The 26,706-nt window shown below is 42.3% G+C and overlaps 1 protein-coding gene across 2 annotated transcripts in view; it reads right to left on the bottom strand.

Moving 5' to 3' along the window:
- Positions 1-26,293, bottom strand: part of BBS2 (Bardet-Biedl syndrome 2) — a 44,023-nt gene extending 17,730 nt beyond the window's left edge. Inside the window, exons 1-8 of one of the 2 annotated variants that reach the window (XM_058154834.1) lie at positions 25,858-26,291; positions 23,443-23,670; positions 17,471-17,596; positions 15,242-15,304; positions 12,417-12,494; positions 3,173-3,277; positions 1,751-1,837; positions 1,204-1,339 (exon numbers count right to left, since the gene is read on the bottom strand). In XM_058154834.1, the coding sequence (XP_058010817.1) occupies positions 1,204-1,339; positions 1,751-1,837; positions 3,173-3,277; positions 12,417-12,494; positions 15,242-15,304; positions 17,471-17,596; positions 23,443-23,670; positions 25,858-25,974 (940 nt within the window). In that variant the 5' untranslated portion in view covers positions 25,975-26,291. Of the gene's footprint in view, positions 1-1,203; positions 1,340-1,750; positions 1,838-3,172; positions 3,278-12,416; positions 12,495-15,241; positions 15,305-17,470; positions 17,597-23,442; positions 23,671-25,857 lie in introns of both variants that reach the window. The other variant, XM_058154835.1, reaches the window with a different exon arrangement.
- Positions 26,294-26,706: the final 413 nt, after the last annotated feature.

The raw sequence follows: 26,706 nt of genomic DNA, 5'->3' as shown, positions 1-26,706 counted from the left end.
TTAGTGAATAGTTTGACAGTGTTGAGGGAATTATTTGTTTAGCAGAGTGATGGCCTTCGGGAAAAAACTGTTCTTGTGTCTAGTTGTTCAGTGTGCAGAAGAGAGAAGCACAGAATAATACAGGTTTGTAGGACAAACCTTTCCAATCCAAACCAACGAAAAGGAAAATTGCCTTACACACTGTAAGCCGCCCTGAGTCTTCGGAGAAGGGCGGGATATAAATGTAAATTTTTTTTAAAAAAATGAGCATTGGTCCTACTGACATGCCCTTTCTCAGCATGAAAACTCTTCTAATACATAATAAACAATTGTACGCACCGACATGCACAGAGAAGCAGGAAGACCCCAGTTAAAAGACAAAATCCAGATCAATTACAGGTAGTCCTTGACTTATAATCATTCACTTAGTGATTATTCAAAGTTAATAATGGCATTGAAAAGGTGACTTATGACACTTTATCACCCTTATGACCACTGCAGTATTCCTGTGGTTACATGATCAAAATTCAGACGCTTGGCAACTGGCATATATTTATACGGCTGCAGTGTCCCAGGGGTGTGCGATCACCTTTTGTGACCTTCGACGATGGGGAAACCAGATTCACTTAACCGTTACTAACTTAACAAATGCAGTGATTCACCTAAAAACTGGAACAAGGTAGGCTGTAACATGGGGCAAAATTCACCTAGCAAATGTCTGTTTTAGCAGCATAAATTTTGGGCTCAATTGTGGCCATTAAGTTGAGGACTACCTGTACCCTCAACCCTCAAGGTGTCTTATTTAAAATGCTTGCCTACTTCAGCAGGTTGAGATGGAGCCAGACAACATTATCTGAATTCAGTGATAGTGAAGTTCCTTGGCTAAGAGCGCCCAGGAAAGCTACCAGCCGCCGAGCTCCTCCATCGCCATGCGTCTTGAACGTGAGAACGCAGCCCTGGGAAGGAAAGCACGGCTGCGAGGAGGGAGAGGCAGCCATCAAAAGTGGGGCCCAGGTCTTTTTCTCTCTTTCTTTCTCCTTCTCTCTCTCTCTCTCTTTCTCGCTCATACAGACACATACACAGCAGATGCTTGTCTTAGCTAGGGCTTGAAGGATCAGGCTTGTTCTTGAGACAGCAGAACATTTCTGCTTTAGTACAGCCACTCACATTGTTCCCACTCATTGTAAATGAAAAAAGCCTTGAACTCGGCAAAGGCAATTTTACCTTCACCATCAACCGAGCAACAGATTAACTGTGTACTTCCATCCATTCTGTAATCTCCCTGCACGATTCCCGCAATGGAAGAAGCAAAGTTGTCCTTGAAAATGACTTCTCCAGTTCTATCGCTGCGCGCGTCAATCTGCAACACAGATATTCCCCAGATAGCATTAAAAGGTGGAAAGACCAAAGATCAGTTTAAAAATAATTAAAAACATATACATTTTATGTAAATCTTCTAAGTCACAATGTTAAAAATCCAGAACAAGCCCTAGTTTGCAACCTAATCCTTCTTTTTCCTTCTGTATATTTAGTCCCATAGCAATCATTCTGTGATCTGCAAGCACACACACCCTGAAAAGGGCAAAGCAATTTTAAGAAAATAGCACAACTCAACATTACCTCTTCATATCTGTCTAATATGGTCCATTTGTTCTGGTGGCAGCCATTGATTTATTCCAGCAATGCTAGCAGAAATCTAAACCAGACTATCAGTTTAATCTTTAGGAAAGAAGCAGGGAAGAAGGTAAAATACAATCTTCTCTATACTTACCTTCCCACTGGACCAGCCAGTTATCAATTCACAGACGCCATCGGAATTAATATCAAAAGCATCGATGCACATCGCCTGATTTTTAGACTGAGGGGGGGAAAATGGATCTATGAGTAGCAAGCAGGTCACTTCTTGGTACTAATCCTAATATTTTCCCACATCTAGTGAAGACATACTGACGCAGGAGAGTAATCAAGATGATGAACAGCTATGACTCTAGATTCAGTCTTGACTCTAAGCATGAGTCCAATAACCTCTCCTCGAAGTGTAACTATCCTACAGAGTTGCAGCAAGAATGAAAGACCTTGGACATATGAAAAGGCAGCTATTATTTTCCCTGAATAGAGGGAAGTTTTTGTCCCAAAGGGATATCCTATACCACCTGAGTTGGATCTTCAATTTCTTTATAGCTCTCAGTTACATGTCTGTCAAGACTTGGAAATTCTCAACAAAGCAAGTTTAGAATCTCACCTACAAGACAATGGCTAGGGTGATATAGGAAGAAGAATAGATTGAGCCTGAAGGTGGAGTTAAACATGTCATCAGTCTGGAGTCATTATGTTCCCACAAGAAACCCAAGTCCAGCCCACCCCATGAATTCCGATGATGCTAATCTAGCACCAATTTAGCTTTGACCATTAATTGACCAGATTCTTGTGTATAGATAACATTAATAAACCTTTCTGTAGGAGATGACCAGGCTGGGCCTGAGGGAGGACTCAAAGGCATCCTCAGACTTGAGTCCCTTCAAGCCAAGAGATCTAAGTCCGGCCTTCCTTGAATTCTACTGACTTTTATGTACTGCCAGTTTGTTTTGACTGTTAGTAGTTCAGATTTTCGTGGAGAGCTTTAGCATACAATACAACCTATATATTAATTTGAACTGTCTGGATTCCTGATTTCCTGTGCTTGACACTTACAGTGCTTTGAAATCAGCACTCAGAAGTGGTTATTTGCACCCGACAGGTTTACCCAACAGACTTAACCAAGTCAGTTAAAGAGCATGGGGCTACCTCTGCATCACATGCAATGCCTGATTAATGTTAACCTTGAATAAAACATTGAGACAGATGAACTAAAAGCTCACACATTCTAGGCCTCTGTGTTTGTTTACATCACCCAGTCAGAACTGGACAGTGTTCAAACTGAATGGAAGAGGAGGAGGAGAGGGAGAAGGAAAAAGGGAGAAGAAGAACATCCATGTTGTGGTAATACTAAAAAAGGAGACAGCAGCTACAACCACATGATGAAAGCCCTTGATGCACATAAAAAGACAGGAGGGGACTTCAATTCCATGTTAAGTGGCTGCCATCCGGACCTTTTTGACTCCCTCTGCAGATTTCCAGCCAAGTCAAATACACATTTCTCAATGATGGATATTCCATCCAGCTGTTCTGAAGTCTCCAATTTGATCATACTAACTTTTATTCTCCAGTAGCGTGCTGCCTGATTATAAATGCCCACTGTGCCATTAGCAAGTGCATAGCCGAACCGAGTGGGGCTCATCGCGGTTAGAGCAGTGACGATCTGGAAAAGAAAGAAAGAAAGGTTAACAACTGTTGTTGAACTAAATAATTAAATCAACTATTTCTATGGAATAAAACTGCCTTCGGCTAAATCAGACCGATATTGGCAGTGTCATGGCATTTTGAAATTGGCAGTTACAGTATTCATGCCCATTAAATAGGTCTGGTTTGGCAAGGGCCCAGTCTCAATAATATTCACCTTACCAGTACCAACACCTGCATTGAAAAGATTTGGCTAGTGCTGTATCCAGATGTGATGTGGAAGGCTTTGAGATGTGGTTTATTCTATTTAATTTGTTTGACATCGTTCACAAAACATTACAAGGGCTCCAGATATCATGATTTATATCTATTATGCACCAAGGGTTTTTTTTCCCCCCACTGCTTTCTTCCCGTCAAAACTCCATGGAAAGAGGCAGTAGGTGGATGGGGAAATAGGAATGTTTCCTAATCATTTTTGTTAGCACTAAAAGCCCTTAATCTGGAAACAGCCAAAGTTTTTCTTCCACATTTCAAATTGGCTTGAAGTTGCTGTACTAGAACCAGTGCAAGGGAGAGCAGCTGAGGAGGGGCAGCCCAGAAGAGGAGTAATTTCTATGGGGCAGAGGAGAGCAGTGGGCCAAATCCAGCTCTCTGCCTGCTCTCACTTATGAAACACAGAGAAGTCTGAGATCTATTTCCATAAATAAAATAAAAAACACCTATCTGGCTTCTGAGTTCTATGATCTTCCTGGAAAGAAAATACAGTACAGGTAATCCTCAAGTTACAGCAGTTTGTTTAGAGATTGCTCAAAGTTACAACGGCACTGAAAAAAGAGACACGACTGTTTTTCACACTTACAACTTTTGCAGCATCTCTGTGGTCATGTGATTAAAAAGCCAGACACTTGGCAACTGGCATGTACTTACGACGGTTGCTGTGTTCCAGGGTCACGTGATCACTTCTGTGACCTTCTGACATGCAAAGTCAATGGGGAAACCAGATTCATGCAACAACTGTGTTACTAACTTAACAACTGCAGTGACTCACTTAACAGCTATGGCAAGAAAGGTCATAAAAGGGAGCAAATGTCTCGCTTAACAACAGAAATTTTGGACTCAATTGTGGTCGTAAGCCAACCTGCAATGCAGCCAACCTTTTTCTTTATAAGAAGTAAAAAGACTAATCTCTTTTTTTTTTTTAAATCAAGGCTAATCTTGATCTCCTGGCTTTGAAACAAAGCAGCCCAAATTCTCACCTGTTTAGAAACAAGTCAACTTTTGTGTCCTAAAACTTATTACAGATCTACATTGGGGGGTCGATGGAGTAGATTATTGAGAAAGACTGCAAACACTGTTTAGATCTGATGTTTGAAATTAATTCCCAGCCTCAGTACTGTTTAATTTATGTCTCTTGGGAATATACTTTTTGCACGAGGCACAATGGGTGGATCGCCAAATGCCAATAAAAAGCAAAATAAAGCCTCTGTGCCAAGCCCTGTGAACTTAAGATGTGAGAACGAATATTACAAGAATTACTAAACAAACTCAAACTGGAATCAATAAAGGAATGGGGGTAATAACCCCAAAAAAAAAGATTTGGAAAAAAATACCTCTGGCAAAGTGACTGGAGTTAGCATCAAAAGAGCTTGTTGGAGCAGGAATGATATTCCGTGTCATAATTAAATCTTAACAACAGAGCCAAATTATTCCCAGAATCCATTTCTATCTTGGTGTGTTTAAGGATAAAATTGCATCCATGAACAGTGTTTGTTCTCTTCTCTACTTTAGTCACATCCAAGGCTGGTAACTCCAGGAGTTGAAGGCCCATAACATCTCGGAAATGTCATAGTATCAGGTGGGAAAGCTTTTAGTAGGGTGTCCTTCCTTAAAAGAGAATATTTGTAGCTCAGGGTTAAACTTGGTGTTCTCTGAGCTTGGTTTTCTTGCAGACATTTAATGATCCAGCTAGATAACATCATCAGTGCTAAAAGGGAGTAGAGTTTGCAGAGAGGAGGAGGAGGAGGACAATGACCCTGCGGGTGTTGGTGTTCTCTGAGCTTGGTAGTTTTCTTGCAGATGTTTCATTGCCAAGCTATGTAACATCATCAGTAATCTTATTTAGTGCACTGATGATGTTACTACTTTGGTAATGAAATATCTGCAAGAAAACCACCAAGCTCAGAAAGCACCAATTACCCCGTGTTTCTTCTTTTCTTGCTCTTCTACGGGTCACCTCTACTACCGTGTTTCCCCAAAAATAAGCCCTCCCCTGAAAATAAGTCCTCCCCCGAAAATAAGCCCTTCCTCAAAAATATTTAACCGCATGTGCAGCCAGTCCCTGCCATTTCCTCTGGTTAGGGTTAGGGAGACAGAGCTGGAAATCAGGTAAGATGGCAAGAGGATCCCCCTCTCATTCCACTTACCCCAAAATAATAACACTTCCCCGAAAATAGGACCAAGCACTTATTTCAGGGTTAAAAAAAATATAAGACAAGGCCTTAATTTCGGGGAAATACGGTAATTCAAATGCAAGTGAGGCACAGAGCAAGCTATATTTTTGGCCAATTTCTGTCGTTAAACTCATACTGACTACAACATTTTGTGACTGAGAATGGGGTAAAAAGTAAAAGTAGTGAGTAAAAGGAAACTCATTCAGAACTGCAGGCAATGTCCAAACAGAGGCACAACCTCATTTGCTATTCACATACAGGGCTAAATAGGTCATCAAGTACCATAGAAACATTTCTAGAAACCTAAATACCATTTTTTAAAAGTGGAAAATATAGGAGGATAAGATTAGAACATGTGCATGCCAAAAATTACATGCACCTCACCTGTTTCTGATTAGCTTTGGCACATTACCCTTGACCAAGTGAATGAGGATGATGGGTGCTGTAATCCCAGGCAGCCATTTGAAGCAAACAGTTCTGCAAAGAACTGCCCAAGAGGTCTATCTTTTCCCACTTTTGCATGGCACTGTAGTTAGCACATCAATAAACCTTGAACAGAACCACTCTAAACAATGTTAAAGGTCGTCCAGTCGTGTTCAATTCTAGGGAGTGATGCTCATCTATTTCTTAGCTGAGGCAGCAAGCATTGTCTAAACACACTTCTGTGGTCATGTGGCCAGCATGACTATATGCTGAGGCGCATGGAACGCTGAAGTGGTACATATTTATCTACTCACATCTGCATGCTTTTGAACTGCTAGGTGGGCAGGAGCTGAGGCAAGGAACAGGAGCTCATCCAGTCATGCTGTGCTTGGGTTTTGAACCAGGGTTGTCAGCTTTCCAGCTGACAAGCACAGCATCTTTAACTGCTGAGCCATCGTGCCCCCTTAAACAATGTTCGATAAAACTGACTCTCTGTCTATTTCCCTTGGTCTTGGAACAGACAGTCTTAGGCACCTTGGGAAACGGCCGTTGCAGAGACAGAAATAGAAAAACTGAGACAGAGAGCTAGATAGACAGAGACAGAGACAGACATATGGAGAGAGAGACACACACAGAGAGATGGAGAGACAGATAGACAGACACACACAGACAGACAGACAGACAGACAGAGACAGACAGACAGAGGAATACAACTTCTTTGCAGTAAGTGACTCTAAATAACAGGTCATGTAAGAAAAATCCATGAACCTGGGATTCAGCGGCTGGTGTGTGTCTCACAGATGGAAAGCTGACTGTAGTGGTAGGTGCCTCTCACTCCACCCAATCTCAGTTAGCAATTTGAGGCTCCCAGCATCTCACTACATTAAGACTAAGTTAGCAGCTGCGATCTTACCTAGAGAGGGAAAGCTGTAGGCAAAGGATGCCTGTGAAGATTGTCTGGCAAATTCTCCAATCTGAGATAGAAATTCTGTAAAATTTATGTTTTACCAGCTCACGGAGGTACAAGTAGTCCTCACCTCATAACCACAATTGGGGACAGAATTTTCTTTGCTAAGCAAGGCGGTGGTTAAGTTTGTTGTGCCCAATTTTGCCACTTTATTTTTTTGCCACAGTCGTTCAGTGAATCGCTGAAGTTGCTAAGTGACTCACACCATTGTTAAGCGAATCCAGCTTCCCCACTTACTTTGCTTGTTGAAAGCTGACGGAGAAGGTCCCAAGTGATGCTCACAGAATGCTGGGAAGTTACAACCACGGTAAATACCATATTTTTCGGACTATAAGACGCACCAGTGTATAAGACACACCAAGATTTCGAAGAGGTAAGTAAGAAAAAAAGGTTTTTGCCCTCCCTGGCCCTCAGGAGCACTCTACAAGCCTCCCAAACCCTCCATACATCCTGTGTTTTGCAAAAATGAGCAAAAAATGCCTGCTTTTGCAAAAAAATGAGGCACGCAGAGGGTTTGGGAGGCCTGCAGAGTGCTCCTGGGGGCTGGGGGGAGGGCAAAAATGCCCGTTTTGTGAAAAATAGGCAAAAAACAGACCCATTTTTGTGAAAAACGAGGCACACAGAGGGTTTGGGAGGCTTGCAGCTGGGCGCTGGGGGAGGGCAGCCCCCGTTTTTGCGAAAAATGGAATGAGCGGGGCAGGGATTCGGGAGGCCAAAAATGGCTGTATTCAGTATATAAGATGCACCAACATTTCCACCCTCTTTCAGGGGGGAAAAAGGTTTGTCTTATACTCCGAAAAATACGTTACACGCCAGCTGCCAAACACCCCAATTTTGATCACATGACTACAGGGAGGCTGCGACTGTCACAAGCACAAGGACAATTCACTTTTTTTCAGTGCCCTTGTAAACTCTGAATAGTCACTGAACAAATGGCTGTATGCCCGAGGACTACCTATATTCATTTTGAAGGCTGCCTGTTCTCCTTGTGCAGACTAAACATGTCTCTGGCTCCCATTCTTATTTCTTGGGGCCTTTGCCAAGTCTGGCCCCAAAAGGCCCAAGAGATCATCTTTCAAGAACAGCATTTTTGAGCTGCATTTTTATTGCAGCTCAAAGAAACTCATCAACGCTCCGTTATGTTCTTTCCAACATTAAACAGAAAACTTGTTTCCCGTTTTTTCTACATGTTTAGTACTTTTTATATATATTACATCAGGATTCCTTTTTGCTGTGGACTTTAACATTTTATTTTCATAATAGATGCTTTTCAGATTTTACATGTAATTTGTACAGAGGACTATTAATACAGGCTGGTCCATCAATAAATAATGGGAGTCTCTCTACCCTGCCAAGGACGCTACACAGAAGCCATCTGGCCCTTCTCCAGCCCAGGCCTACAGACAAGGAATTCTTTCAGAGCCTCTGAGCATTTGGCCCTCTGCTGCCCAAACCGTCATTGTGACTGTTACACTGGGTAGAAATTAGGACATGTTTTTCCCACCATGATACAGTGATGTTATCTCGTGGAATTTTCCTAACTGCTTTTAAAGCTGCTTTGGAGTTAAAATATTTTATCCCAGTAGTTTGTGGCAGAATCACAACTGTTTTCAATTCTTTTGTCATTACAATAAGAGCTGTCTTGCAACCTCTCTCTCCCCCCACTCCCTCTCTCTCTCTCTTTTTTGCCTCTATTTCAGGCAAATGACTGTCCAATCTCTTCTTAAAACCTCCAGTGATGGAGCACCACTGGGGGCAAGCTGTTCCACTGATTAATTGCTCTCCCTGTCAGGAAATTTCTCCTTACTTCTAGGTTGGATCTCTCCTTGATAAGCTTCCATCTTTTACTTTTTGTCCTGCCCTCATGCGCTTTGGCAAGTAGGCTGACTTCCTCTTCTCTGTGATAGCTCCTCAAGTATGAGAAGGCCTAGAGTACTTGTCACCCCTCGTCCATTAGGCTAGACCTGTGATGGCGAACCTTTGGCATGTGTGCCAGAGGTGGCATGCAAAGCCCTCTCTATGGGCATGCGTTCCGGCGCTCCAGCACATGCACTTCAGTTTCGACACTTGGTGCCAAAAAGGTTAACCATCACTGGGCTAGAAATACCTAGTTCCCTTAACTGTTCATCATATGGTTTAACCTCCAGTCCCCTAATCCTTCATCATGATTTAGCCTCCAAACCCTTTATTACCTTTGTTGCTCTTCACTGCACTCTTTCTAGAATCTCAACATCTTTTCTGTACCATGGTGACCAAAACTGGACACTATTTCAAGTGTGGTCTCCCCAGTGGTACTAATATTTCACATGATCTTGAAACTACTGCATTGGCTTTTCTGACAGCAACTTAAGTCTGAGCAATAGCATGTTGTGTTGCTACATCACTATCTGACCTAATAAGCCTGCAGAATATGAATACCTGTTTGTGTCCCTAAACCTAGAATGCACAACCCAGAGCCCCAGGTTATGTATATATAGCCCTTAAAAACCCTTAGTGCAGCCCTCAGAGGCCCTCCAAAGTAGCTAACAAACTAAATCCGAATGCCACAAACAAAGGAAATGAATAATCACAGTCATAATTCATCTCAATTAGTTTTAATTAAGCTTAAATGCATTTAAGTTAAATCTGAATTAATGATTGACCTGGCCCTGCCTCTCTTTGGAGTATGCTTCCCATCTTGCTATGGAAAATCTAGCGTAGCCCTCAACTCCCAAAATACTGAATTCTGTCATTCTAAACCAGGGTTTCTCCAACTTGCAGTTGCCAAGATGTTTCCTGTTGCAGATGCTAAGAATGCTGCCTGGCAAGAGATGGCAGGAGGTGGCAGGAGATTTGGGTTGTCTAAAGGTGGAGAAAAAAAGGGCAGCTGAGGAAGACAGCTGAGTCTGGTCATCCTCCTGTGAGGGTCTTTCTGCAAGGTACGGTTTAGGGGAGGCACAGAACAAGCAAGGACTCCAATCATTTTGCATGGCAAAAGACAAAGAAGGGACTCTACAAGGCAAAGATGGAGAACAAGAGGAAAGGTGAATGAGAAAAAGACCAAAAGGATGATAAGGAAAGGAAGGGAAGGGAAGGGGAAAGGGTTTGGGCAGCTCTTGATGTGAGGGTTTTCTGCATTCTTAGAAATGAAAGGTGACATTTAACAGAGTAGTGTCGTATTCTTTGTTTTTGACCCACTGGTGTCTTTTGTATTAATGAAATAATAAAGATAATTCAGAGTGGCAAGCCTTGGGTAAGGAACTAATTCTCAATCTTTGTGACTCAGGGGCCTTGCCCTAAGAAGCTTCACCTTCTGGACCTCTAGTTCATGTCTTTGGTCAACACCTTCCCTTCACAACAAACTTGAAGGGCACTGAGACAGTTGTGGCAAACCCAGGAGCTGCGTTACCCTTAATACCCCTAAACTAGCCTGGCTTTGGTCCCGGGCCTGGAGTTAATGCTTTGAGAAGGGGGGCTCAGTTTTAATGGTAGTTTTTAGTCTAGACTGTCTTATTTATATTTTTAATACTTTTTTTTATTTGCATTTATATCCCGCCCTTCTCCGAAGACTCAGGGCGGCTTACACTATGTCAAGCAATAGTCTTCATCCATTTGTATATTATATACAAAGTCAACTTATTGCCCCCAGCAATCTGGGTCCTCATTTTACCTACCTTATAAAGGATGGAAGGCTGAGTCAACCTTGGGCCTGGTGGGGCTTGAACCTGCAGTAATTGCAAGCAGCTGCTGTTAATAACAGACTGCATTAGTCTGTTGAGCCACCAGAGTCCCTTTTAATTATTCATCCGATTTTTGTAAACAGCTTGGAGTCCACTGGAGTGGGCAACTATGGATAATAATAATGACTCATCACTAAAACAAGGACAATCATTTTTTGGTTCCTAGAATCCTGATGGAGAACCAGTGGCATGCCTGCCACAGGTGGCACGCAGAGCCCTCTCTGCAGGCACGCGAGCCGTCGTCCCCAGCTCAGTTCTACCGCGCATGTATGCGCGCCTCCTGCCGGCCAGCTGATTTTTGGGTCGCTGTCACAAATGTGCAGAGGGCAGGGCGCATGCGGGAGATGCATGCATATGCGCAGGAAGCAGGGGAAGTGTGGGAAGGAGTCGCACATGCATTGCATTATGGATTATAAATACAGGGAGGCCTAATAGGCCCCCAAACCCCCCACGGCCCATTTTTGCTCTTAGGAGGCTGCAGCAAGGCCTACTAGGCCCAAAACCTGGCAAGGGGAGAGCAGGGGGGAGTCATGAGCAGGGGGGGGGGGTGCACGGGGGGGGGGGGAGTCGCACATGCATTGCATCATGGGTGGAGGTGGACGGGCGCTCTATCAGCTTTTGCCACACGACAACAAAAAGATTAGCCATCACTGTCCTAGAACAATCATTTTTATATTCCCTCAGTTGTCACAACAAAGAAAACAAACTCCGGACATTTTTCTCCTTGAATTTTACTCTGCTCAGTTTGAAGTTGTTCTCAGTTTCCTCTGTAAAAGTAAAGCGACAGGTAGTCCTTGACTCATGACCATAATTGAGCCAAAAACTTCTGTTGCTAAGTGAGACAGTGGCTAAGTGAACTTTGCCTCATTTTAAGGCCTTTATTGCCACAGTTAAGTGAATCCCTGCAATTGTTAAATTAGTAACATGGTTGTTAAGTGAATCTATTGACTTTTGCTTGTCAGAAGGTCGTAAAAAGAGATCACGTGATTCTGCGACACTGTAACCATCATAAATATGAGTCAGTTTCCAAAGTGTCTGAAACTGATCACATGACTATGGGGATGCTGCAACGGTCGTGTGAAAAATGGTCCTAAGTCATTTTTTTTCCAGTGCCGTTGTAACTCTGAGCAGTCACTAAATGAATTGTTGTAAGTTGAGGATTACCTGCATCCCCGTTTCAGATTTCCTTTTGAATGAGCCTTAACAGACTGGTGGAAAGCAGAGAGTCTTCTGGAAAAGGCAACCTTGATGTACTCCAGTGTATAATAAAAAAAAAATTACTGTTGCCATTATTATCTCTTTCTCCTGAATCCACTTTCCCACGTCTTTCATTTGGTATTGAATGAAATTACTTGATTCATGTTCAATTTCTATTAACCTGTCAAAAGGAGTTCAGCCGCCAAGAAAAAAGAAAGAGAACAGCATAGCAGGCCTAAAGGAAACTTTTGAATATGCTGAGTGATAAAATGAGGTTTTCATCTGCTTTATGGTCATAAAGATTCCAAAACTTCATGTTTCTCCAATTTATCTATCTAAATTGAATCACCACACTAAACTGAAAAACCACATAATTTTAGTATTTAATTTCTCCCCACTTACCTCAGTCTCAGACATTTCCGCCACAATCTCATCTTCTTTAAAAACCCTAATATCAAAATCCTCAGATCCAACGAGAAGCTATTTGGGGGGAGAGAGGGAGAGAGAGAGAGAGAGAGAGAAACCATGAAGCATTTAACAGAACATATTTTATTTCCATTAATTTGCTCTTCTAGCTGCCAAAACAGGAGAAAAGTGAATGTGATCCGGCTTGTTGATTTCTAGACATCTTGGTGATTTCTGGTTTGGAATGATGACAGTTGAAGCCAAAAAACATTTGAGAGCATCAGCACAGGAAGGCTGTCTAACTCACAACTTCAATAAGGTAAAGGTAAAGGTTCCCCTCACACTTATGTGCTAGTCGTTCCAGACTCTAGGGGGCGGTGCTCATCTCCGTTACAAAGCCAAAGAGCCAGCGCTGTCTGAAGACGTCTCCGTTGTCATGTGGCCGGCATGACTCAACGCCAAAAGCACACGGAATGCTCTTTCCTTCCCACCAAAGGTGGTCCCTATTTTTTCTACATGCATTTTTTACGTGCTTTCGAACTGCTCGGTTGACAGAAGCTGGGAGAAGTAACGGGAGCTCACCCCGTTACACGGCAGCACTAGGGATTCGAACCACCGAGCTGCCGACCTTTCTGATCGGCAAGCTCTTAGCACTGAGCCACCATGTCCCTCACAGTTTCAAAACAACATGCTAAAATATATTCTGGAAAGTTCCAAAGGTGCTTTTTCAAGAGGCATCTGTTTTTCCTTGAAGATGTTTCACTTCTCAGCCAAGAAGATTCTTCTGTTTAGGACCTGAAGAAGCTTCTTGGATGAGAAATGAAATATCTTCAAGGAAAAACAGATGCCTCTTGAAAAAGCACCTTTGATACAACTATGACCTGGATGACTGAGACTCTCGCCAGACATATTCTAGAAAGTGCTGCTGATAAGATCAGGAAATTATATCATGATTAGATGAACAGTCCAATTTATGATGGAGGGAACCAGGAAAAACTATCTTGGTAAACTTATTTTTCAGGTCCCACAATTACTGCTGAAGTATATCCTAGATCAAACTTCAGTTTTAATTACTAAGCTGCTCATCATCTCAAGAGTAAATATAACTTAGGGCAGTACTGCTGAACTCTGGAAATTTTAAGATGTGTGGACTTCAACTCCCAGAATTCCCTAGTCCACATGCTTGCTGGGGAATTCTGGGAGTTCACATCCACACGTCTTATAGTTGTCAGCACTGAGAAACACCGATTTAGGGCATGCAAAATATGGTTTGGGATTTAAAAGGATCGACTCCCCTCGCCTGGGGCCACACAAGAGCAGTTCTTTGTTCTTGCACGCATAGCCCTTCCGGCAAATCATCTTGCATTCTTGGTTTGGGAGGTGGCTGGGCTGGGAAAGCCCTTAGGACATGTCATCCCAAGTAGCCAGACAAGGAATGTCTCCCGGGACATACATGAAAGGGGAACCAAGAGAATTGGCACTGGCTCTTAAAAGTAAGGAGGGATGGAACGCACGTGCTACAACCAAAGAAGCTGCGTGCTCGGACTGAACTTAGGAGACCTCATGGGTTTCCATTCAGGGAGCTTCTTCTAAAGACTAGATACTTGGATATTTTCTTCCATCGAAAATGCAAAAGCATTAATCGCGTTATTCTTCAAAAATCCATCTGCTCCAATATTTATTGATTGATTGATTGAATGAATTTATATTGCTGCCTATTCACCCATGGAGACTCAAGGCAGCTTACATAATATAAAAACCACATTTAAAAACAGTAAAAACTAAAAAAAATCAAATAAATTAATGTAATAAAACCACTCCCCACCTACCGCCCCAGCGACAGCTGATCACATGAGCCATTTAATGGGATCCATCCCACTCTGGGTTCCCCAGGCCTGCTGGCAGAACCAGGTCTTCAGCGCCTTCCGGAAGAGAATTAGAGTGGGAGCTGTTCTAATCTCTGGGGGAATCAGGTTCCAGAGAGAGGGAGCCACCATGGAGACGGCCCTTCTTCTGGGTCCCACCAGGTGTATCTCCCTCGGGGATGGGACCCACAACATTGCTTGCCTTCCTATTCTGGTAGGTCAGGTAGATGTGACCGGCAAATGATGGTCCCTCAGATCATCTGGTCCCAAGCCATGAAGGGCTTCACAGGTTACAATCAGCACCTTGAATTGCACCTGGAAGCAAATCATCAACCAATGCAGCTCCTGCAGGAGAGGCGATACATGTGCACACTGGGGTCTGCACAAAACCACACGGGCGGCTGCATTTTGCACCAACTGGAGCTTCTGGATGCTCTTCAAGGGCAGCCCCATGTAGGTGATTATAGTTTTCAAACCCCAACTAATGCAACAAGATACAACAAATGCAATATGAACTACAGGTAGACCTCAACTTACAGTTTGTTTAGTGACCATTCCAAGTTACAACGGCTCTGGGAAATGTGACTTATGAATGCTTTTCACACTGTTGCAACATCCGCATGGTCACATGATCAAAATTAGATGCCTGGCGCTTGACTCGTATTAATGACGGTTGCAGTGTCCCTGGGGTCATGGGACCGACCCCCTTTTGTAACTTTCTGATAAGCAAAGTCAAGAGGCAAGCCAGATTCACTTAACAACTAGCTTACCAACTGCAGTGATTCACTTAACAACTGTGACAAGAAAGATTGTAAATTGGAGCAAAATTGACTTAACAAATGTCTTACTTTGCAACAGAAATCTTGGGCCCAATGGTGGCCGTAAGTCGAGGACTACCTGTGCTAGTAGTACAATGGAAATGTAAATTCATGCACATGCCACTTGTCAAAAACATACCTCTTTTTTCCCATCACCACTGAAGTCACAGAAGGCTAGAGCACGAACATTGTCACCAGTGACCTATAATTATATTTTTAAAAAAGAATTTCTTAGTTTAACCTGACGAAAGAGTAGTAACATTAGGGGGAAAAATTAAAAATTCTCAGTATTTTGGCATACAGTATCAAAATCTTTGGGATCCCTCCAATCTTAGAACAGAATAGAATAAAATTCTTTATTGGCCAAGTGTGATTGGACACACAAGGAATTTGTCTTGGTGCATACACTCTCAGTGTATATGCACCAAGACAAATTCCTTGTGAGTCCAGTGTCCAGGCTTGGTGGTTTTCTTGCAGACGATTCATTACCAAGCTTGGTAACATCGTCAGTGCTAGTAAAAGATGGAGATTCTCTGGGGATAGAAGACTCTGTCATGCTGAATTTGTGGTTTGTGCAAAAAATATTAATCTATCCCTATCATAACATGAATAATGTTAGCTGTGACTAGAGACCAGACTTTGAAAACATATTCAATCAGTGCTCCCAGGACTTTTTTATATTTTTTAAAAATTATACTTTTTATATTACACTTTAGTAATCCATAATATTCTATTGAATGTTACCTTCTCTTTCCCAAACACCCGGAGTTGAGTGGCCTTATAAATTTGATTGATAAACATGCAGCGAGTACCTCAAAAGAAGAGAGTCTCCATCTCTGTTAAGAAAGAGTCTTTGCTGCTACAAGTTTTCTCTAACATCCCCTTTTTTCCTCCCTAACAATTATAGGAGGATTTATCTCAAATGTCCTGTAGGCCAGAGTTCCTCAACCTTTCTGCCTTTGTGGATCGGCAGGTTGAGGAGAGGGAATTGTTCCACACGAGCATGCATGTGCACAGCTCACAAAAGTGGGGATATATGTGTACACGCTCGCCCACCATTTCCATGGCCCACTTCTGAATGGCTCAAAGCCCAGTAATGAGTGGCGGTTCAGGGGTTGGGGAGTTTCCTGCAGCCCAACCAGAGAGGACTGCCAAACTTCCAGTGGAAACTCTATTTAGTTTCGGGCAACATTTTAAACCTTTTGGGCTTTCATAACAAGCCAGGACCAAGCAAATAATCCATGCTATGGCTTAATGCAATATCCTGGTGCACATTATCTGCTAAAACAATGGCAGGGTTTTCCACCAGACCACACATTTCCAACTCCATTTCCAACTGCTAGCATGCTGCGTGAACCACATCACTGAGGAGCTTAGATCAGAGCATTCTTCAACTAAGAAATCAGGAAGGAGTATCATGTAATACAGTAAGAGTAGGCTTGGCTTCCAAGCATCTTTTCTGATAAACCTCCAGAGATCTCAAATTTTCCATGCATTAAACCTCAGGTGGACTGAAACCCAAATCTTTAAAAGAGGATGAAAGTCTCCATTTGTTTATATTCCTGTTCTATCCTCCTGTGGCCGAGGCCCGTCATTTTGTGTGTATGGATCCTCTGGGGGCTAAAAAACTCCAAGACTACCATCTTTGAGGAATACAGGTAGTCTTTGACTTACAACAGTTCATTTAGTGACTGTTTAAAGTTACAACACCACTGAAAAGACCGTTTTTCATACCTACAACCCCGTGATCAAAATTCAAACACTTGGTAACTGACTTCTATTTATGATGGTTGCTGTGTCCTGGGGTCATATGATCCATTTTGTGACAAGCCAAGTCATTGGGGAAGTAAGATTCACTTAATAGCTGTGTTACTAACTTAACAACTGCAGTGATTCACTTAACAACTCTGGCAAGAAAGTTCGCAAAATGAGGCAAAACTCACTGAACAAATGTTTCATTTAGCAACAGAAATTTTGGGCTCAATTGTGGTTGTAAGTCGAGGACGTCGTGTACAAAATATTCTTTTTATCTGTGTCCTTTTCAAAACGCCATCCATTCAGAAAAAATCTAGTGGCTCACATAACACTGAACTTCTCAAAGTGTCTTGGAGAACTTTTCCTTCTTCTCCTTGCTCTGCAGAGAAATCACTGAGGAAAACTGCCTTCACAAGACTTAGGCTCCAAAGATCAGGAGCTCTAGAATGGAAAGGACTTTCAACGTAACCTTTCCCTCCACCATGCCTGGCTATAATATCCCATAAGCCTTGGCAAGTTATTTTAGCCACAACCCTCTTGAAATCATCGGTGAGAAATAATGATAGTTTTTGTTAGGAAGATAAATAAAACCCTATAATATATGCACACTCACCGTCCAGAACAGATCTTTCCCTTCATAATTAAAGCCTTGCAAGGAACAGTTTCCGCCAATAACTGCTAAGGGGGAGGAAATGTCGCCCAATGTTCCTACCACTATAGAGTTTGCTCCATCGGGAACCTGCGAGGAAATAACAGGGAAATCAATTCACCTGCAAATAAAGGTATCAAGAAAAAAAGTGAGATAAATTGGAGCATTCAGACGTTTCTCTACAATTTCTAAAGCTAGAGCAATTCAGATAATGTTTTTAAAGATAAACATAATATAGTGTAGCAAATACATTATGTTACGTTTTTGCTAGACTATGTTATGGTTAGCAAAAACGTAACACTGTGTATTTGCTACACTATGAAAGTTGGACCTTAAAAAAGCAAGACAGGAAGAAAATTGACTCGTTTGAACTGTGGTGTTGGAGAAGGCGCCTGGATATTCCTTGGATGGTAAAGGTGACCAACGAACAAGGACTGGAGCGCATAACACCAGATATGTTACTGGAAGCAAAGTCACAAAACTACAGCTCACTTACTTTGCCCATGTCATGCAGGGGACTTCAATAGAGAAACCAATTATGCTGTGAGGAGTTTGCAATAAAAGGAAACCAGGTTGCCAAAGAATACAATTGTTTTGACCTAGGCTTCACAAAAGCACGAAGCAGACCCTTATCCCGACAAAACCCCTTTTTATTAAGCTAATGTGAATTCCTCTCATTCACATCCAGCAAAGTCCCCGCAAACAGTCTTTCAAGGGTGAATTTACAACCACAGACCTTATCAGGCTTGGAGAGTCGCCAGGCCAATATTTTCCAAACAAAATGCTGTACAAAAAAATACTTCATAAGGAGTCTCTGAGAGTCACGAACAGTTTTTCACACTAATGAAATGAACTAATTTGTCTCCTGCAAACTCCCCTCCCCTTTCGCTCCTCTTTATTCTCTATGGGAGGGGCCATTCACTGTCCACCTGTGCCTTTACTCCCGAGTCGGCCCTTGTTCCTTAACTGTTCCCTCTGCGAATGCACACATCGGACAGGCTCCAGCTGTTCTTCAACCCCACTTATCTCCAACTCCAAAGGTAGCTGATAACTGTTGGACGGCCCTGGCCCCATCTCTGCCTCCGATGCAGAGCACTAATCAGAGCCTTCCCCAGACTCCAGGACTGGCCCATGTTCCTCCCCAACCTCCTCACTGTCCAAGTCTGCCACCAGCTCTGCTTGGCGATGGCTGGACACCATCAAAGCTGACACCAGCCAGAGCAATTCAGAAAAGTATTGCAAGATCTGAAGATGTGGAGAGACCACCTGGACCACTGAATTGCCAAGAGTCAGACACAACTGAATGGATAACAGTGTCATCAGTGTAGCAAGTAAACAAGCACGTTCACCTTCCCAAAGCCTTCCACCTAGCACAGTCCAGGTAGTCCTTGACTTACAACAGTTTATTTAGTGACTGTTCAAAGTTACAATGGCACTGAAAAAAGTGACTTATGACCGTTTTTCGCACTTACGACTGCTGCAACATCCCCATCACGACCACATGATCAAAATTTGGACACTTGGCAATGGACTTATATTTATGACGGCGGTAGTGTCCTGGGGTCATGTGATCGCCTTTGGGGACCTTCTGACCAGCAAACTCAAAGGGGAAGTCAGATTCACTTAACAACCGTGTTACTAACTTCATAGCTGGAGTGATTCGCTTAAGAATTATAGCAAGGAAGGTCATAAAAATGAGGCAAAATTCATTTTACAAATGTCTCCCTTAGCAACAGAAATGTTGGGCTCAATTGTGATCGTAAGTTGAGGATTATGTGAATTGCTTACAAACAGTCAGGCTCTGCTCTTGGAAATGCTCAGGGTTGGATCTGCAAAGTTAAATATGCAATATTCTATACCATATTTCCCTGAAAATAAGACCCTCTCTTATATATATATATATTTTTTTTCCGAGCAAAATTTTTTATTTTCCATAATAATTCCCACAATTTGACCAGTGTACAATAAAATCACTTATCCAACAATCGATCCTATACTCAAATTATGCTCAATCCGGGCTGCTCGACTGCCACTCCCTCCCTTAATCCTTTCTACCCTTCTCATCCTTCTTCTACTTTCCCCACCATCCTTCTCCTCGCTTTCCTACTTCCCCTCCTCTTTCCCACTTCTCACTACCATCCTTTCTAACCCTCTATCTTCTCCTCCTTCTTCTCCTCCTATCCTTTCTTCTCCCTCCCTTCTTTCCTACCTACCTACCTGCCTACCTACTTTCTTCCTTCTTTACTCCTCTTTCCTTACCCTTTCCCTTCGGGAGTGGTTACCGAGCAGTCCTGACTTTACACCATTCCAACTTGTTTAATTCTACCATTATTCCTGTGCAATGGCAATCAATCAATTTATAATCTTCCCCTTCTCCCCCTTTCCCCTCCTCCCCCTCCGAGACTTCCCAGAACAGAATACAGGGTATTGTAACTAACAAACATAATCTAAAATATAACATAAAACATATTCCATTTCACACCATCACACTATCAATTCCCTTCTTTCTTAAACTCTAATACATAGCAATTCCTAACTTCACTCAAAAACTAATTGATATTTTTTAATCTGATACTTATTTTGAATATAATCGATCCACTTTCTCCATTCCAAAATATATTTTTCTTGTGTACAGTCTTTCAAGTAGGCAGAAATTTTTGCCATTTCTGCTAAATTTGATACTTTACTAATCCATTCTCCAATTGTAGGTAAGTCTTCTTTCTTCCAATATTGTGCAATCAAAAGACCTGTCTTATATTTTTTTGAACTCCAAAATAAGCGCTTGGCCTTATTTTCAGGGAGGTCTTATTATTTTAGGGCGTACGCAGCAAGAGGGGGCTCCCCTTGCCGTCTTACCTGATTTCCAGCTGTCTCCCTAATCCTAACCAGAGGAAATGGCAGGGACTAGCTGTGCACACACTTAAATATTTTCAGGGAGGGCTTATTTTAGCACATGCGCTCAAAAGCCTCACTGGGCTTATTATCAGGGGATGTCTTGTTTTCGGCAAAACACCATATAATTCTGGAAGATTTCTTTTAAAAGGAAAAAAAATTGTAAAATAGGCATGGGGGGCGGGAACCGTAACGTATCATTTCTACCTTCACTATCTTACAAAACTGGTCCAAAAGTTCGATAACTGCCCGTTAGCAAGGCTGATGGTAAGGCATTTAATCAAGCCAAAATAAACGGTATTTTGCCATTGCCATACGGAGAGGAAATCGACAAGAACAAAACTATCATTAAATGCTTCTTTCATAAAAGAGGCTAGAAAATTACTGTTGTCCCTTTGAAGAAACAATCCTGGATCAAATGTTGAATGACTCTTTGAGCAAGGCAAAGCCTGAAACACAAAACAAAGACAGTTCCGGCGACTTACTCCACATTGATCTAACATTGTCATCCACTAATGATGCCAAAAGCCAGCTGGTGTGTACCATTAAACTATGAATTGAAAAAACAAAAACAAATTCTAATTTCCCTGATTCCAACCGAAGTAATTTGGAACGCCTTTGAAGACATAAAACATGCATCCTAACAACTTGGGATTGTACTATTTCACTTTGGATTTTGTCCCATAAAATAATACCGTATTAGGACATACTAAATACAGTATAATAAATACACCTAAAAGATAAATTGCTAGTTACTCCAAACACAGATAAAACTTTCCTCTAGAACAAGGAAATAATCAATTTCAAAGAAAATAATTAACATCTAGATTATAGTTAGCCACCTATAACAAAAGCTGAATCTGTAGGATCTTGAGGGATATTAGTTGTTTCCTACTTCAACATCCATCCTCTCCAAAAAAGATGACTTCCTCAAGCCAAGAAAATAACAATAGTACCTGCTTCCCCCCAAAACAGTGGAAAACTGTCATCGACTTTTCACTATGTAAATCCGGCATCATTCCTGATCTCTCTACTATACTCAGACTAGTTGAAAACACAGTTACAGATAGTCCTCAACATATGACCAATTGAGTCTAAAATTTCCATTGCTAAATGAGATGTTTGTTAGGTGAATTTTGCCCCATTTGACAAGCTTTCTCGCCACAGCTGTTAAATGAATCACTGCAGTTGTTAAGTTAATAACACGGCCATTAAGTGAATCTGGCTTTCTCATTGACTTTGCTTGTCAGAAGATTGCAAAAGGGGATCAAATGACCGTAGGATACTACAACTGACATAAATACAGGCCAGTTGCCAAGCAGCCAAATTTTGATCACGTAACCATGGGGATGCTACAATGGTGTGAAACGATCATAAGTCACTTTTTTCAGCGCTGTTGTAACTTTGAACAATCATTAACTGAATTGTTGTAAGCCAAGGACTGCCTATGTTGCCATGTTTTGTTTGGGGAGGAATATTACTGAGAAATGGGTGTTCTATTTGAAAAGCTTACATTTCCAAATACTTTGCGGATGGAGCTATAATACATTGTAATTAGTGTGTCAGTCCTTAGTTCTCCAATATCCCTAAAAATCTATTTCACATCGCTAAAAAAGAACCCAAGTTCACTCACCAGGAGTTTCTACTATTCACAGGGCATCTCCAAGCAGGCAAAGAGGCCATGCATTATAGAGTCTCTAATTCTGATACAAAATTCTATTTTATTAAAGTTGCAAAATTTAGCCATTTCATAATAATATCCTAACAATGAGTAAGCAATGGACCCACTTTGCATTTCCTGCAAAATAGGTTGGTTTCACAGGGCAGAATACGTGTAGCTCAGAGTTGAACTGTGCAGCAGTCTGAGTTTGGTTGTCTGCTTCCAGACATTTCACTACTCAACTAGGCAACATTATCAATGCAAGTGAGTGTGGGGTTTGCTCCCTGTTCATATACAGTGGCTTGCCCTGCCAGACCACCAGGAACAACTAGGAAATTTCTGGAAGCTTGGCATTCAAAGCACCTATCAATAGAAACATAGAAATAAATCATATTTACATACCATTCAAGACAACAAAACAAGCTAAGAAGGAAACAAAACGACCTGGACATATCAAAGAGCCAACACCCAGATAAATAGGAATTAACACCAAGCAAACAAACAGAAAACAATGCTCTAATCAATGAACTACCAAGGAGAAAACCACACTCACATCAACCGGTTTTAGTCATTTGGCGATTGAAATATTTTGTTTTAATTGGGTTTTAAATTGCTTATTTATTATTGTTGTATTTTTAATATGCCTGTGAACCGCCCTGAGTCCTATGGGAGATGGTGCAGTATAAAAGTATAAAAATAAATAAATAAAATAAAAACACTGGCAGAGCTAACTATTTTTATATAAATAGGGAGTAAACGCCACACTCACACTAATGATGTTACCTAGTTGGGTTTTGAAATGGTTTGCAACAAAAAAATTAAGCTCAGACAGCACCAAGCACCCCAGAGAGTTGTATATTTTGAAAGAGAGAATGTAAGCTAGCTTTACAGGAGAGAGATTACAATATTTTGAAACTTCCCAGAAGTTTTTCAGTAGAACAACCAATAATGCTGGATGTCTTCTTTAAATTAATCTGCCCCGGCTTACTGTTTTCCTACAATGAACAGTAAGGAATCTTTGAGGCAAAGATGTGTTCTCATTTAAGAAGGTAGCTTTCAAGAACAAAGTCTGTGTTCAGAAACATGTCCCGACATTGGTGAAAGGATTTCAGGATGTTGTTGGGTCAGAAAGCGAAAGTGCTAACATTTTATTGATTCAAATGACACCATCCAGATATCGTTTCACCAATAATTAGTACTGGAAGTCTCTATGAAGCCTCCACATTTTCTGCAGTTTATCATTTTTTCCTGTATACGAAATATATGAAATGGAAAGAAGGTAAATTGAAAGTTAAATCCAGTGATGGTGTATTTGAGCACTGTAACAATTTAAAAATTCAGCTGTTGATGTGTAATCCTGGGGGGAAAACAAAAATGAACTCACCCCAGCATAAAACAAATCAGCATTGTTGTGTACGTCATATGCCAACAAACTGGTCCGCGTGCCAACTAGGAGGGAATCACAGCCAAGATCAGGGTTCAACAATCCTGCAGTCAAACAACTGACGGCTTCATTGATGTTTAGCAAAGAAATATCAGCATCCTGGTTACTTAGTGCCAAGCGGTTTGTGTTCATGTGCTGGCCACGTCCATGAGGATTGTGAATAAAAACCTGTTGGTATTGAACAAAGCATAAGCAGCAATAAAAATCCTTTCATGATCAGTTCCACAAGTCACAATAATTCCAAACTGATGTAGACTCCAATGTATTCCTATATATCAAGTATCCCCAATTGATAATATCTCAGTAGCAACCTGTTTATCCTTGAGAGATAGAAGTCCTCTGAAAGAGGACAGCCAGAAACCATAGGCTTCATCCTCAAGGAGCAAAGATTTGGTTGCAGGTCAAAGGAGAATTCAGTAGATAACTTCTCTTTGAGGAATAGTGTCCACTTCTATGGGCATCAGCTCCATAGTAGATACACAGTTCCACAGAGTTGGAAGAGATCTTGAAGGCCTTCTAGTTCAACCCCTGATCAACCAGGAGACCCTATACCATCCTAGACAAATTGCTGTTCAATCTTTTCTTGAAAACCTCCTGAGATGGAGTACCCACAACTTCTGGAGGCAAGCTGATCCACTGATTAATTGTCCTCATTCTCGTATATGACATATATCATCATTTGTCAACATACACGACAAATAAGAAGGTGATGTGAGGACAGGGGTTTCTGCCAGAAACAGGTCAAAATGGAAAGTGCAACCAATCCAAACTCTGCCCCTTTCAAATGAATGCTGCATGCATCACACCCATGGAAAAGGGTCAGAAGATGCATTACCCACTGAACCTTTCTCTATACTGTTGTCCATCCCCACAAACCTGTTTAATGGGCATAAAACGAAGTAGCAGCCTTGGCCAACATGGACACCCGCCAGAGGTATGGACTTTTCTTTCAAGTGTGGCCTTATAAAGCATTATAAAGTGGTATTAACATTTCAGGTGATCTTGATTCTATCCCTCTGTTTATGCAGCCCAGAACGGTGTTGGCTTTTTTAGCAGCTGCTGCACACTGCTGGCTCATATCTAAATGATTGTCCACTAGGACTCCAAGATCTCTCTCACACTTCATTTCCCAGAATTCCTCAAGCAGCAAGGCCTGGGTGAGATCGATTGAAACTGGTTGACATTGGAGAATGCTGAATACATCCCACATCTCCCATCCATTTTATACGACAGGGATAGAAGAAGAGAGGATAGAGAATAGAGGATAGAGGAGAGGAGAGGAGAGGATACTTTATTGGCCAAGTGTGATTGGACATACAAAAAGAATTTGTCTCAGGTGCATAAGCTCTCATTGTACATACAAGCAACAAGTGACAATCATAATCATAATCATAAAATACAATCATAAATCATAAAAAAAGGGCCTCTGGTGGCGCAACAGGCTAATGCAGCCTATTATTAACAGCAACTGCTTGCAATATTGCAGGTTCAAGTCCCACCAGGCCCAAGGTTGACTCAGCCTTCCATCCTTTATAAGGTAGGTAAAATGAGGACCCAGATTGTTGGGGGGCAATAAGTTGACTTTGTATATAGTATACAAATGGATGAAGACTATTGCTTGACATAGTGTAAGCCGCCCTGAGTCTTCGGAGAAGGGCGGGATATAAATGCAAATAAAAAATAAATCACAGATACAACATTCAGTGATAGTCATATCGGGAGAAGGGCGGTATACAAATTAAAATATTATTATTATTATTATTATTATTATTATTATTATTATTATTATTATTATTATTATTATTATTATTATTATAGGATACTAAACCAATCAACAGGAATCATAATAGGATACTAAATAAAAGCAATCAACATAAATCACAAAATAAAAGATGTTACAGTCATTAAGAATCTAGGAAAATAGATAATAGGACAGATGAGAATGATAGTAATAACAGCCCTAGTAGGTGGTTTGACATCCCAGGGCATAGACAGTGTTGTGGGAATTAGTTGTTCAACAGTGACAGCATGGGGAGTGGGGGGCTGTCTTTATGTCCGATTGTTTTGGCGTCCAAATTATAAAATGCAAATATGTCTTTTATAAAATATGCGCTGTAATCTGCATAAACCTAGGATTTATCATTATTGAGTCAGGAATAAATAGGTCAATACGAACGCAGGCGGAGGAATTACCACCGACATAAAATTGCCTCCCCCCCCCCGCCCGCACCGCGCCCGACACGCCCAGGAAGCGTCGGCGGGGCTGCGAAGTGGGGCGGGGGGGCGCCCGTGCAAGGCCGGGGCCTCCCCCTCCCGTGCGATCTCCAGGTCCCCGGGTGGAGTCGGTCGGGCTACCTTGCCGGCCTGCGTGGCCGCCGTCAGACACGGGTGGGTCCCGTCGTACCTGCCCAGCGCCACGCCGCGGGGCAGGATTTTGTGGTTGAGTTTCAGGCTGAAGACCGGCACGAGCATGGCGGCGGCAAAGTCGTCGGAGGCCGGCCTGGGCCTCTCCGGACGGCCCGCGAAGCGAGAGAAGGATCCGTTGCTATGGAAACCGCAGCAGGCCGTAATCCGGGCCTGCGAGGAAGCGGCGGAGGAAAGCAGCCTGTCTCGCGGGCGCTAAAATAATACACACACACACACCGCCTGTCCCCTCCCGAAATACTACTCCCATAACCCCCAGCCGGCCAAAGAAGATGGGAGTTGTAGTCCGGGAGCGGCCAAACCGGCGCCAGCATCGCAGCCCAGAGAAGATGGAAGTGGATTCAGTCCCTTCCGCCCTCCCATTTTGAAAGAGTTCAGGGTTCCTAGGGCGGAGAAGTTATTTGGGCCTGGTTTGGATTCGCTGTTTTGGAAAGCACCGATTGGGGTTGTTTTCTCTGTAGGGAGCAATGTGGCAGGGCCCAGCCTGGGAGCTGCTGGGACGAGAGGCTGCCCAAAAATCCTACCCCAAAATGAGGGCTAACAGATGTATGTATGCAGGGCCAAGGCAGAACTTTTGTGCTGTCCTCAGCAGAGGGCAGCCTGCAGTTGAGTTTGAAATTGCTGAGCAGGGCTAGATCTGGTTTGAGCTTGGATGGAGCACCACCAGGAAATCCTACAGGTCAGGGTGCACTGGGAGAAATCTCCCAGAAGAAGACAAGGACAAGCTATTCGGGTGCTGCTGTCCAGAAAAGTGTGTTATTGCATGCACAAAGACCTCCA

The sequence above is a fragment of the Ahaetulla prasina genome, chromosome 12, assembly GCF_028640845.1.
Source record: "Ahaetulla prasina isolate Xishuangbanna chromosome 12, ASM2864084v1, whole genome shotgun sequence".
Classification (NCBI taxonomy): Eukaryota; Metazoa; Chordata; class Lepidosauria; order Squamata; family Colubridae; genus Ahaetulla; species Ahaetulla prasina.
This window is presented reverse-complemented; position numbering and strand designations above follow the sequence as displayed.